General features: G+C 37.0%; 2 protein-coding genes across 2 annotated transcripts in view; both read right to left on the bottom strand.

Annotated features, from left to right (window-relative positions):
• The window catches only part of ZNF215 (zinc finger protein 215), a 141,867-nt gene that overhangs the window by 36,567 nt on the left and 90,169 nt on the right, over positions 1–15,131 (bottom strand). Inside the window, exon 2 of the mRNA XM_061201393.1 lies at positions 11,505–11,603. The gene's annotated coding sequence lies outside the window, so the exon portion shown is untranslated. The remainder of the gene's footprint in view (positions 1–11,504; positions 11,604–15,131) is intronic.
• On the bottom strand, positions 598–11,525 carry LOC133098594 (olfactory receptor 2D3). The gene is made up of 2 exons (XM_061201394.1): positions 11,505–11,525; positions 598–1,562 (listed from the first exon to the last, which is right to left on the bottom strand). Exon 2 carries the CDS (start codon positions 1,540–1,542, stop codon positions 598–600), a length of 945 nt encoding a protein of 314 aa, XP_061057377.1. The 5' UTR covers positions 1,543–1,562; positions 11,505–11,525.

The following is a 15,131-nucleotide window of genomic DNA, read 5'->3' as shown; positions in this document are numbered from 1 at the left end:
GATTAGATGACTGTTGAATTCACTTTTTACTCTGATAGTCTGTGTTTATATGGACTTTGGGGTGATGATATAAAAACTCATTTTCTGGAGCTTTCAGGAGAGAACATCATGAACTAGGAAGTAGTGTGGCCTCTGGTACCTTTTTACAAGCTGAAATGCTTTGGGCCGTGAATGAGACCAGTATTAAATATATTGATTGTTTTGATTAGACTATTCCTGGTTTTGTACGACTGGGACATCCAAACTTGAAATGTCTTTAATGTTAGAATCATGTATTTAATTCATATTAGACATTATCTCTGGATAATCCAGTTCAAATCTCTTAAATTCAAGGGTGATCAAGCTTAAAACATGTCCACGTTAGCTGAATTAACCAAAAACTCCTTCAAAATAGCATTTAGTGCTTTTCATAATCAAGAAATAAACTAACTTTTCATGCTTTTATTTCTTCCCTATGTTTAGGGTGGTGTATTCACAGTTTCTGGAACATGTTCCTTACTTTTATGCTTCTTCCTGAAATGACCTAACTTGTAACTGTCGACTGAAATCTTGCTCCTCTTTTAAGGTTACTGTAGCTCTAAAAGTCAGACCTAGAGGTCACTGTCTCTGAGAAGAGGACTTTCTTCCAGTCAGTTTCCTGAGAGTTCCTTTGACATCCTTGTTTCTCAGGCTATAAATTATGGGGTTCAACATTGGAGTCACCACTGTATAGAACACAGATATCATTTTATCCCATTCTTCTGTGGTCTTGGAATTTGGCCACATGTAGGTAAATATTCCTGATCCATAAAAGAGGACAACAACAATGAGATGGGAGCCACAGGTAGAGAAAGCCTTGAGCCTCCCCTCCCCAGACTGCATCTGGATCACAGTGGAGATGATATTCCAGTAGGAGACAAGGATCAGGGAGACAGGAGCTAAGAGGATGACCACACCCATTGCAAAGATGGCCATTTCTGTGCTGTAAGTATCTGCTGAAGCCAGCTTCAGGAGGGCAGGGGGTTCACAAAAGTAGTGATTGATAATGTTCTGTCCTTGATAGGGAAGTTGGAAAGTAAAGGTGGTATCTACCAGAGACACTAGTGCGCCACTGGCCCAGGACCCTATGGCCAACTGGAGACACACTTGTTGGGTCATGATGGTGGAGTAGTGCAGGGGCTTGCAGACAGCCACATACCGGTCATAGGACATCACTGCCAGCAGTGCGCATTCTGTGCCCCCAACCAGAAGGAAAACAATGATCTGTGTCATACACCCAAAAAAAGAAATAGTTTTCCTCTTTACCAGGAAGTGGACCAACACTTGAGGGACAATACTAGTAGAGAAACAGAGATCTGTGAAAGAGAGATTTCTAAGAAAAAAGTACATGGGGGTGTGAAGTCGAGAATCCATGAAGATGAGAATAGTGATGAGCAGGTTTCCAAGCACAGTCAACAGATAAATGATAAGAAAAAGAATAAACAGCAGGATCTGGGTCTGCAAGTCCTGTGAAAGGCCAAGGAAGATAAACTCAGCCACAAAAGTGTGGTTTTCTTCTCCCATTGAGATTTATGCTTGTTTACCTGTTTGGCACAAACAAAAAGAACAAACATTGGGTTTATGACATCAAGTCCTGTAGAAGAGGCTCATTTAAAGCTCAATTAAAAAACCCAATTAGATATTTCTAGCTTTTTGCTATCCAGCTTGTTCTAATTGATACTAAGTAGAATATTTTTATTCTTATTAGTTGATTGTAATTTAAATCCACCTCATTTTCCCCAAATCTCCTCTCCCCAGTGCCTCTTATTTATAGATAGAATATGACGTTGTTAAAGCCTTCTTGGCTACTTCTGATACGAGGATATTAGAGTTCCTGTGGATTTTACTAAATGGCTATACACATATTATTAGGAAATGACCATGTATACTGTTAGGACTACCACCTTGCATAAAACTGCACCACTAACTGTTCAAAATACCACATATTTAATTATAACATATGCTTGAAAAACATGAAACAGTTTTTGGGCATCAATTTAACTTGACCTCTTAAAAAACAACAAAATTTTCTTGGATTTAAAAACAAAGCTTTGGCATATCAACACTAAGGACCATTCTGTTTGGATTAAAGAATAAAATATTAAAAGTAAAACAATACAAAAAAGGAAAAATAGGTTAAAGTTGTTGTGACATATGGATAGGATTAGACTTGAAAATCACAAAAGCCTTCTAAGAAACCATGAAGGAAAACATGTGTAGAGTTTACAACATAAACTGAAAGATTTCTGTGAGATAATAATATCATGAATAAAATTAAAAGATAAACTACAAACTGAGGAAAATATTTTAGGGAGACATCAGACAAAAGTTAAAATACTTTATTACATTATGATTCCATATAAAACACTATGAAAATTGTTGAGTCCAAGAAATAATGGGTCAAGGACATGAAAAGGCTATTTACAAAGAAGAAATGCAAATAGCTACTAAATATAAGAAAAATATTCAATATTATTATGACTAAATACAATTACAACAATGAGAGATACAGTTTTTACCTGGGAGATTAGCTAAGATTTTAATAGCAACATCACAACAAAAAATAATAACTAGTATTTTATTGAGCATTTAATACATGTCAGGCATTACTATAAGGGTTTTATATTATTATATTGTCCTGATAACATTATGAGGTAGACACTATTTATCTCATTTTGCAGATAAGAAAACTGAGGCAAAGAGAGGTTAAATCATGCAATTAATAAATGGCAGAATTAATTAGCTGTATAATGTATAATGATGGTGCAGAGAAAAAGACACTTTTGTACAGTGCAAGTGAGTAGGAAAGTTAGTACAATATTTCTGAGAAACAATTTTGTCAAATATATTAAATGACTCAAATATTCATATGCTTTGACCCAGTTCTCAATAGTATGGGTAAGGGAGAAATTCCTTTTTTTTACTAGTCCTTTCTCCCCATGAGGAGTAAAAATCTGATTTATAACATTTGAGGATGTTGATTGGTCCATGATTACTACTGGGTAGGATTACTGTGCTTGAAAAGGTCATGCACATTTCTACTTCTCCTCTTCCTGGGACTGGACTGTTAAGTTGAACAAGGTCCCCCTTAAGAACTTTACTTGCTCTATTCTCTCATTTTTGAATAGTTCCTCGGTGTACTCATCATCACTTTGTTCTTGTGTATCATGTTGCCAGCCAGAAGGTAATATGATGATACAATATGGATTTAAGCCATAAGGGAGCCTTAAATGACTGTAGACTAGACCACATAGCCCAATCCATGCTTATCAGAGCACTGAACTTCAGTGACATTAGGGACTAGCTTGGTTAATAAAAAGTAGTGTCTTATTTTTCATTACTTCACGTTTCTTTTGTATAACTCTAAGGAGAGGAATGACTAAGAATAGAGTAGTATTAGGAGTTCCTGAATCCCCGAGGCCTAATATCATCTACTACTCACAAACATTATCCCAATTTCTAAATCCAATTCTAGGAGTCCATTCTAAATAAATACTCTAAATTGCAGAAAATATTCACAAGAAAAGACGTTTATCACATCCTAGTCATGAAATAATGGTTAAAAACAGACATTCAGACCAATGAAACATAATAGAGAGCCCAGAAATAAACCCATACATATATGGTCAACAAGGGCCAAGAATACATTATGGGGGAAGGATAGTTTCTTCAATAAATGGTGTCAGGAAAACTGGATATCCACATACAAAAGAATGAAATTGGACCCTTATCTCGCACCATATACAAAAACTAACTCAAAATGAATTAAAACAACTCCTAGAAAAAAATATAGGGAAAAAGCTTCTGGACATTAGTCTTGGTAATGATTCCTTGGATATGACAGTAAAAGCACAAGCAACATAAGCAAAAATAGACAAGTGAAACTATATCAAACTAAAAAGCCTCTGCATTCCAAAGGAAACAATTAACAAAATGAAAAGGTAACCTATGGAATGGGAGAAAATATTTGCAAACCATATATCAGATAAAAGGTTAATATTTGAGTCACTCCCTCTTGCAAGAGCACCGGAATCACAACTAACTGCTGGGCAATCACTGACAGGAAAATACTAGAACTCACCAAGGAAGATACCCCACATCCAAAGACAAAGGAGAAGCTGCAATGAGATGGTAGGAGGGGTGCAATCACAAGATCAAGTCCTATAACCACTGGGTGGGTGACTCACAAACTGGAGAACAATTGTACCACAGAAGTCCACCCACTGGAGTGAGGGTTCTGAGCCCCACACCAGGCTTCCCAACCTGGGGGTCTGGCAATGGGAGGAGGAATTCCCAGAGAATCAGCCTTTGAAGGCTTGTGGGATTTGATTGCAGGACTTCGACAGGACTGGGGGAATCAGAGACTCCACTCTTGGAGGGCACACACAAAGTAGTGTGTGCATCAAGACCCAGGGAGAAAGAGCAGTTACCCCATAGGAGCCTGAGCCAGACCTGCCTGCTGGTGTTGGAGGGTCTCCTGCAGATGAAGGGGGTGGCTGTGTCTCACTGCGGGGATGAGGACACTGGCAGCGGAAGTTCTGGGAAGTGCTCCTTGGCATGAGCCCTCCCGGAGTCTGCCATTAGCCCCACCAAACAGCCTGTAGCCTCCAGTGCTGGGTTGCCTCAGGCCAAACAACCAACAGGGAGGGAACTCAGCCCCACCCATCAGCAGACAAGCGGATTAAAGTTTTACTGAGCTCTGCCCACCAGAGCAACACCCCGCTCTACCCACCACCAGTCCCTCCGATCAGGAAGCTTGCACAGGTCTCCTAGATAGCCTCATCCACCAGAAGGTAGACAGCAGAAGCTGGAAGAACTACAGTCCCACAGGCTATGGAACGAAAACCACATTCACAGAAGGATAGACAGAATGAAAAGGCAGAGGACTATGTACCAGATGAAGGAACAAGATAAAATCCCAGAAAAACAATTAAATGAAGTGGAGATAGGCAACCTTCCAGAAAAAGAATTCAGAATAATGATAGTGAGGATGATACAGGACCTTGGAAAAAGAATGGAGGCAATGATCGAGAAGATGCAAGAAATGTTTAACAAACACCTAGAAGAATTAAAGAACAAACAAACAGAGATGAACAATACAACAACTGAAATGAAAAATACACTAGAAGGAATCAATAACAGAATAACTGAAGCAGAAGAACGGATAAGTGATCTGGAAGACAGAATGATGGAATTCACTGCCGCAGAACAGACTAAAGAAAAAAGAATGAAAAGAAATGAAGACAGCCTAAGAGACCTCTGGGACAACATTAAATGCAACAACATTCACATTATAAGGGTCCCAGAAGGAGAAGAGAGAGAGAAAGGACCCAAGAAAATATTTGAAGAGATTATAGTCAAAAACTTCCCTAACATGGGAAAGAAAATAGCCACGAAGTCCAGGAAGCACAGAGAGTCCCAGGCAGGACAAACCCAAGGAGAAACACACCGAGACACATAGTAATCAAATTGACAAAAATTAAAGACAAAGAAAAATTATTAAAAGCAAAGGAAAAATGAAAAATAACATACAAGGGAATTCCCATAAGGCTAACAGCCAATTTCTCAGCAGAAACTCTACAAGCCAGAAGGCAGTGGCATGATATATTTAAAGTGATGAAAGGGAAGAACCTACAACCAAGATTACTCTACCCAGCAAGGATCTCATTCAGATTCGATGGAGAAATCAAAAGCTTTACAGACAAGCAAAAGCTAAGAGAATTCAGCACCACCAAACCAGCTCTACAACAAATGCTAAAGGAACTTCTCTAAGTGGGAAATACAAGAGAAGAAACGGAGCTACAAAAACAAACCCAAAACAATTAAGAAAATGGTAATAGGAACATACATATGGAAAATTACCTTAAATGTGAGTGGAGTAAATGCTCCAACCAAAAGACACAGGCTCACTGAATGGATACAAAAACAAGACCTGTATATATGCTGTCTACAAGAGACCCACTTCAGACCTAAGACACATACAGACTGAAAGTGAGGGGATGGAAAAAGATATTCCATGCAAATGGAAATCAAAAGAAAGCTGGAGTAGCAATACTCATATCAGATAAAATGACTTTAAAATAAAGAATGTTACAAGAGACAGGGAAGGAAACTACATAATGATCAAGGGATCAATCCAAGAAGAAGATGTACCAATTATAAATATATATGCACCCAACATAGGAGCACCTCAATACATAAGGCAAATGTTAACAGCTATAAAAGAGGAAATCGACAATAACACAATAATAGTGGGGGACTTTAACACCTCACTTACACCAATGGACAGATCATCCAGACAGAAAATTACTAAGGAAACACAAGCTTTAAATGACACAATCGACCAGATAGATTTAATTGATATTCATAGGACATTCCATCCAAAAACATCAGATTACACTTTCTTCTCAAGTGTACACGGAACATTCTCCAGGATAGATCACATCTTGAGTCACAAATCAAGCCTCGGTAAATTTAAGAAAATTGAAATCATATCAAGCATCTTTTCTGACCACAACACTATGAGATTAGAAATCAATTACAGGGGAAAAAAACGTAAAAAACACAAAACACATGGAGGCTAAACAATATGTTACTAAATAACCAAGAGATCACTGAAGAAATCAAAGAGGAAATCAATAAATACCTAGAGACAAATGACAATTGAAACAAGACGATCCAAAGCCTATGGGATGCAGCAAAAGCAGTTCTAAGAGGGAAATTTATAGGAATAAAATCCTACCTCAAGAAACAAGAAAAATCTCAAATAAACAATCTAACCTTACACCTAAAGGAACTAGAGAAGAAAGAACAAACAAAACCCAAAATTAGTAGAAGGAAAGAAATCATAAAGATCAGAGCAGAAATAAATGAAATAGAAACAAAGAAAACAATAGCAAAGATCAGTAAAACCAAAAGCTGGTTCTTTGAGAAGATAAACAAAATTGATAAACCTTTAGCCAGACTCATCAAGAAAAAGAGGGAGAGGACTCAAATCAATAAAATTAGAAATGAAAAAGGAGAAGTTACAATGGATACTGCAGAAATACAACGCATCATAAAAGACTACCACAAGCAACTCTGCCAATAAAATGGACAACCTGGAAGAAATGGACAAATTCTTAGAAAGATATAACCTTCAAAGACTGAACCAGGAAGATATAGAAAGTATGAACAAAACAATCACAAGCACTGAGATTGAAACTATGATTAAAAATCTTCCAACAAACAAAAGTCCAGAACCAGATGGCTTCATAGGTGAATTCTATCAAACATTTAGAGAAGAGCTAACACCAATCCTTCTCAAACTCTTCCAAAAAATTGCAGAGGAAGGAACACTCCCAAACTCATTCTCTGAGGCCACCATCACCCTGATACCAAAACCAGACAAAGATACTACAAAAAAAGAAAATTACAGACCAATATCACTGATGAATATAGATGCAAAAATCCTCAACAAAATACTAGCAAACAGAATCCAATAACACATTAAAAGTATCATACACCATGATCAAGTGAGATTTATTCCAGGGATGCAAGGATTCTTCAATATACACAAATCAATCAACGTTATACCCCATATTAACAAATTGAAGAATAAAAACCATATGATCATCTCAATAGATGCAGAAAAATCTTTTGACAAATTCAACACCATTTATGATAAAAACTTTCCAGAAAGTGGGCATAGAGGGAACCTACCTCAACATAATAAAGGCCATATATGACAAACCCACAGCAAACATCATTTTCAATGGTGAAAAACAGAAAGCATTTCCTGTAAGATCAGGAAGAAGACAAGGATGTCCACTCTCACCACTATTATTCAACATAGTTTTGGAAGTCCTAGCCACAGCAATCAGAGAAGAAAAAGAAATAAAAGGAATACAAGTTGAAGAAGATGTAAAACTGTCACTGGTTGCACATGACATGATACTATACATAGAGAATCCTAAAGATGCCACCAGAAAACTACTAGAGCTAATCAATGAATTCGGTAAAGTTGCAGGATACAAAATTAATCACAGAAATCTCTTGCATTCCTATACACTAACAATGAAAGATCAGAAAGAGAAATTAAGGAAACAATCCCATTCACCATTGCAAGAAAAAGAATAAAATACCTAGGAATAAACCTACCTAAGCAGGTAAAAGACCTGTACTCAGAAAACTATAAGACACTCATAAAAGAAATCAAAGACGACACAAACAGATGGAGAGATATACCATGTTCTTGGATTGGAAGAATCAATATTGTGAAAATGATTATACTACACAAAGCAATCTACAGAGTCAATGCAATTCCTATCAAATTACCAATGGCATTTTTTAGAGAAGTAGAACAAAATATCTTAAAATTTGTGTGGAGACATGAAAGACCCCGAATAGCCAAAGCAATTTTGAAGGAAAAAAAGGTAGATGGAGGAATCAGACTCCCTGACTTCAGACTATACTACAAAGCTACAGTAATCAAGACAATATGGTACTGGCACAAAAACAGAAATATAGATCAATGGAATAGGGTAGAAAGTCCAGAGATAAACCCATGCACCTATGGTCAACTAATCTATGACAAAGGAGGCAAGGATACACAATGGAGAAAAGACAGTCTCTTCAGTAAGTGGTGCTGTGAAAACTGGACAGCTCCATGTAAAAGAATGAAATTAGAACACTCCCTAACACCACACAGAAAAATAAACTCAAAATGGATTAAAGACCTAAATGTAAGACTGGACACTATAAAACTCTTAGAGGAAAACATAGAAAGAACACTCTTTGACATAAATCACAGCAAAATCTTTTTTGTCCTAGATCACTATGTCCTAGAGTAATGGAAAGAAAAAGAAAAAGAAACAAATGGGACCTAATGAAACTTAAAAGCTTTTGCATAGCAAAGGTAACTATAAACAAGATGAGAAAACAACCCTCAGAATGGGAGAAAATATTTGGAAACGAATCAACTGACAAAGGATTAATCTCCAAAATATATAAACAGCTCATGCAGCTCAGTATCAAAAAGACAAACAACCCAATCCAAAAATGGGCAGAAGACCTAAATAGACATTTCTCCAAAGAAGACATATAGATGACCAAGAAGCACATGAAAAGCTGCTCAACATCCCTAATTATTAGAGAAATGCAAATCAAAACTACAATGAGGTATCACCTCACACCGGTCAAAATGGGCATCACCAGAAAATCTACAAACAACAAATGCTGGAGAGGGTGTGGAGAAAAGGGAACCCTCTTGCACTGTTGGTGGGAAAGTAAATTGATACAGCCACTATGGAGAACAGTATGGAGATTCCTTAAAAAACTAAAAATAGAACCACCATATGCCCCAGCAATCCCATAATTCAAAAAGACACATGCACCCCAATGTTCATTGCAGCACTATTTACAATAGCCAGGTCATGGAAGCAACCTAAATGCCCATCAACAGACGAATGGATAAAGAAGATGTGGTACATGTATACAATGGAATATTACTCAGCCATAAAAAGGAACAAAATTGGGTCATTTGTAGAGATGTGGATGGACCTAGAGACTGTCATACAGAGTGAAGTAAGTCAGAAAGAGAAAAACAAATATCGTATATTAACAGATATATGTGGAATCTAGAAAAATGGTACAGATGAACTGGTTTGCAAGGCAGAAATAGAGACACAGATGTAGAGAACAAACATATGGACACCAAGTGGCAGGGGGAAAGTGGCAGGGGGTGGGGGTGGGGGTGGGATGAATTGGGAGATTGGGATTGACATGTATACACCAATATGTATAAAATAGATAACTAATAGATAACTAAGAACCTGCTGTATCAAAAAATAAAATAACATTCAAATATAAAAAAAGATAAAGAAGAAATTACAAAATGTAAATGGTATTTACAAGCTGTAAATAGTACTGTACCATTTACAGTAAATGGTATTACCCCACCATTTTGCATGTCCTTACATTGCATTTCCACATATTTATATACATACATGCTGTATCTTGAAGATAAAGCTTGGATCCTACTAAAAAAAAAAAGAATATATATATGTATAACAGAGTCACTTTGCTGTACAGAAGAAATTAACACAACACTGTAAATCAACTATACTTCAATAAAATTTTTTTAAAAGGTTAATATTTGAAATATACAAGGAACTCATACAAGTCAATGTCGAAAAAGCAAATAACACAATTAAAGTATGGAGAAAGGAACTGAATAGAAATTTCTCCAAGAAGACATACAAATGTCCAACAGGTACATGAATAAGTGCTCACCATCACTAATCATGATTGAAATGTAAATCAAAACCACAGTGATTACCTCATCCCTGTTAGGATGGCTATTACTAAAAAAACACCCAGAAGATAACAAGTGTTGGTAACAATGTAGAGAAAAGGGAACACCTGTACACTGTTGGTGGGAATGTAAATTGGTGCAGCCACTATGGAAAACAGTATGGAGGTTCCTCAGAACACTAAAAATAGAACTACCCTATGATCCAGCCATTCCACTCCTGGGTATATATCTGAAGAAAATGAAAACACTAATTTGAAAAGATAAATGTTCATAGCAGGATTATTTACAGTATATGGAAGCAACCTAAGTATCCATCAACAGATGAATAGATAAAGAAGATGTAGTATATACACACAAAGGAATATTACTCAGCCATAAAAAGTAATAAAATTCTGCCATTTGCAACAACATGGATGGACCTAGAAGTTATTATGCTTAGTGAAATGTCAGACAGAGAAAGACAAATACTGTATGTTTTCACTTATATGTGGAATCTAAGAAATAAAACAAATGAATGAATATAACAAAACAGAAATAGACTCACAGATATAGAGAACAAACTAGTGGTTACTGAAGGGGAGAGGGAAAGAGGGAGGGGCAAGAGAGAGGTAGGAGATTAAGAGGAACCAACTACTCTGCGTGAAGTAAATAAGCTACAAGGATATATTTTACAGCACAGAGAATATAGCCAACATTTTATAGTAAATTTAATTGGAGTATAATCTATAAAAACATTGAATCACTATGTTGTACACCTGAAACTAATATAATATAGTAAATCAACTATACTTCAATACAAAATGGATAAAGAAAATGTTGGATATACATATAATGGAACATTATTCACCCTTAAAAAAGAAGGAAATCCTGCTATTTGTGACAACATGGATGAACTTAGAAGACATTATGCTAAGTTAAATAAGCCAGACACAGAAGTACAAATACTACGTAATATCACTTATATGAGGAATCTAAAATAGTCAAACTCATAGAAGCAAAGAGTGGTATGGTAGTTGCCAGGGGCCACGTGGGGAGGAGGAAATGGGAAGGTATTAGTCAAATGATACTAAGTTTCATTTATACAAGGTGAGTAGGTCCTAGAGATGTACTGTACAGCATAGTTCCTACAGTTATTCAAAGAACAATTTCCTCTCCCACAACTGTTTCTGAAATTCCACAGGGAATAACTTACCTGTTCTCAGCACTTTCAGCTTCAAAGTAAAGTCTGTCATTTTATTTTTTCCCTTCTCTTGTTGCCTAGGTGTTATCTGAGCACCATTTCTTCTGTACCCTACAAATAATGGTTATCAATATCAATAATAATAATGATGACAATAATCTTCCTTTAGTACTTACCAAAAGTGGTTTTGCTAGTGCCTTAGGGACCAATGCTAATATATATATTCAAAATGTACAGAAAAGACTAAACAAAAAATGTCCAAAATGTTGAGAGTGGTTTACTCTGGGTATGGAATTATAGGTGGCTTATTTTTCTTCTTTTCTAATGTTTTGGTGTTTTAAAGTTGTTCTTTAAAAGGCCATATATAAATTTACAATATAGGAAAAATATAAAAATAGGAAAATCTCAACAGTATTTAACTGAGGATGCTTTAAACCAAAGTCACTTTATTGCTTCTACTTTTAGCCTTGATAAAGTAAGTGGTATAGGACCAGCCATCTTGCTAGAAGCAAATATAAAACAAGGGACTTCCCTGGTGGTCCAGTGGTTAAGACTTCGCCTTCCCACGCAGGGGTTGCGGGTTCAATCCCTGGGCAGGGAGCTAAGATCCCACATGCCTCGTGGCCAAAATACCGAAACATAAAAAAAAAAAGAAGCAATATTGTAACAAATTCAATAAAGACTTTAAAAATGGTCCACATCAAAAAAAAATCTTAAAAAACAAACAAAAAAAAACCCAGTATAAAACAAAGTATAGAACAGTCACTTTCAGACATTGGACAACAGCCAGCTCAGAATGTAATCCTGTATAAGAAGATTAGCAAAGGTGAAAATAGATTGAAACCACCCACTCTATATTGGAGAGTGGGGCAAACAGATATGAACTATGTAGGCATGTACATTTACAAAATCTCTCTGGAAGGTAATCTGAAAATATTACAAAATTCCAAAATAAGCTTTTTTTTTTTTCTGAACAACGCTAATTTTACGACTTTATATTTTGGAAAGCATTATAGATATGCAAAATTTTTGTTTCAAAGGATATTCACATATAGAAATGTTTCCAGAAAAAAACACCTGAAGTCTAACAATAGGTGATACGTTAAATAAATTTTGGATTTCCTACTTAACATAATCTATACAGTACAGAGAAACAGGTAAAAGTGAAGATGTCTGAGTCACACAGACATGGGTTGGATCCTTTTCCCCTCGTTTCTTAGATCTGTATCCTTGGACAATTTATTTAGCTCTTGCTTGTATGTGACAGTTTCCTAATGTAGAATGAACATAACACCACAACTTCACTGTACAAATGTAAAGATTTAATTAAGAACATAATGGAAAATAGTTTGCTCAATGTCTGGCAGCTACATTAAAAAAATGCCTGCTATGGTTATGATGATGACGATAATGATGATGATAATGCAACAACCATAAGCCATTAAAAGGTAAGTAGATCGATATTTTCCACAGAAAGATGTCTGACACACAATTGAGTTAAAAAAGTGGGTTACAAAATAACATGTATGGGGGTGTGTGTGTGTGTGTGTGTGTGTGTGTGTGTATATGTGTCTCCCTCTTTCTCAGTGATTCCTTTAAATAACATCCTTACCACATTGATAAACTTTTAACACGCAACAAAACTAAGAATCCAGGTAGAACTGTAAAGTATAGGTAAAGAATGGTTATCTCTCTATCTGTCAAAGGTAGGATTTGTATATTTAATGTACATGTGTGTGTATATGTGGGTTGGGGAAGAATGCGGTTTAATCTCCAGGCAGGAAAGGAGATACATGAGTGAAAAAGGAGCCAAATAAGATGAACTGTAGTATCATTTGTATTCCAAGGAAGGTCAGGGATAATTATTCTTTCACACTCTAAATTTTCATATAACTTTGTCAACTTGACTAATTAATTCTCTTTAATACAGAGAGAAAATGAGGAAGAAAAATGGGTAGGAAAAATAAAATAATGGGAACAAAAGTTAGAAGCAAGCAGGGAGGGGAAGCTGAACATAGAGAACAGGAATCCAGAGATGTGGAGAAAAGCAGCAGGAGGAAGGGACTACAGGAAGAGATCTATAAGTCTGGCTGTTTCCCCAAACTAAAAGGACAGGCAATGAATCTTTTATACCTCTGAGGCCCTAATAACATTGTAACCATTATGGCTTAACCAGTATGGCTTTTCCAGATATCTTCTCTTAATGACTTTGTCTCACGTGCACACAACTGCATACATGGGAATTATTCCTTGTCATACACACACAACAATGCTACATATACCTACTCAATCAGCTTCACAAGCAATATCTCACACAAACACACAGACATCTACACATCATGGATATACTCACATGAGTATTTTATATTCTTATGTACTCACTCTCATGGCCACCAAATCTGTACCATAACAAAAAGAGTCACAGAGGAGGTACTGAGCCAATTGGATACTGACCAAGGCTGGGTCATATGGGAAGCCACCATGCCTGACTTGTATGGGAAGAAGATTGGAGTATGGGGTATACAAGTGATGGCACCAGCAGTGGAGGCTAGTATCCTCCTCCGGACTAGAAGGACAGCACTGAATGTAGCTGGACCCACTCTTCTCCATCTGCTCTAACTCACCAAGGGGATTGGAGGCAGCAGTGCCAGCATTCCTGGAACAGTTTACCATACAGTCTGGGTTCCTTCACATCCCCTAGACCCAAAGCATGTTCACAGGCAAGAAGCTCTTGAAGGCATTCCTCAAAGCAAGATTCCTAGTATCCTTCCAGCTCTCTCCCTGTTCAAGGGGAGATGGTGGAACAAATGCAAGCTGGGGGAAACAGTGAAGACCAAAGGGCTGACAGCAGAGGGTAGGGGAGAATCAGGCAGAGCTGCTTTTCAATAGCAAGAGGAAAATAATGTGACCTCTCTGGAAACAGCCTCATCGATGAAGGAGAAAAGTCTGGAAGAGGATTTGGGGGCTGGGATTCTGGAGAAGAGTGGAAATAGAATTGTCTCTGGGAGTCTAGAAAGGAAAAAGTTAATGGATAAGAGCGTGAATGACAAAGTTCATCTTTCCCAACACGATGCTCACCTCTCAACCCTCAATCAGTGTTGCAAAATCCTATAGATGGAGGTCCATCACAAACTTTCTCACTCTCACCAGAGGGCAGAGATAAAGCTGAGGAGTCACTGGTGAAGGAACTGAGGATCAAGTGCCAGAGGGAGTGATTTCTATAGCCTGCATATCTACTCTAAAGGACATCACCAATTGTGGATAGGCTTCTAAGCAGTGTCTCCCAAGGTCTACACTAGAGTCATTCTATGAGTTCGACTCCATCCCAAGCCTTTCTGCCCTAATTAATTCAAAGTACAAACTCCAATTCTCTTAGGTCCCAGTTCTGAACAGAGGATTTTCCTTCCAGGGAATATTTAAAGGTGAGGTCCTGAGACTCATGTAAACAGGGCATTCCCTGGAGCTTCAAGATCCCTCAACTTTATTATCTTTCCATCCTCTGAGACACCTTAGGGCACTTTGTTGTATTTGAAATCACAGACTAAAGCCTTCAAATCATAATCACCTCTCTTAAACTTTATACCAGTCATTCAAATGATGTCAGCAGATATAGTCTCAGAGGTTCATAAGTCATCAAAA

Source organism: Eubalaena glacialis, chromosome 10 (genome assembly GCF_028564815.1).
Source record: "Eubalaena glacialis isolate mEubGla1 chromosome 10, mEubGla1.1.hap2.+ XY, whole genome shotgun sequence".
In the NCBI taxonomy this organism is placed as follows: Eukaryota; Metazoa; Chordata; class Mammalia; order Artiodactyla; family Balaenidae; genus Eubalaena; species Eubalaena glacialis.
The sequence above is the reverse complement of the archived record's forward strand: the minus strand, read 5'-3'. Positions and strand labels throughout refer to the sequence as shown.

Bases quoted from the DNA above. Each gene is read 5' to 3' on its own strand.
- LOC133098594 (XM_061201394.1), bottom strand. From the start codon at position 1,542: ATGGGAGAAGAAAACCACACTTTTGTGGCTGAGTTTATCTTCCTTGGC.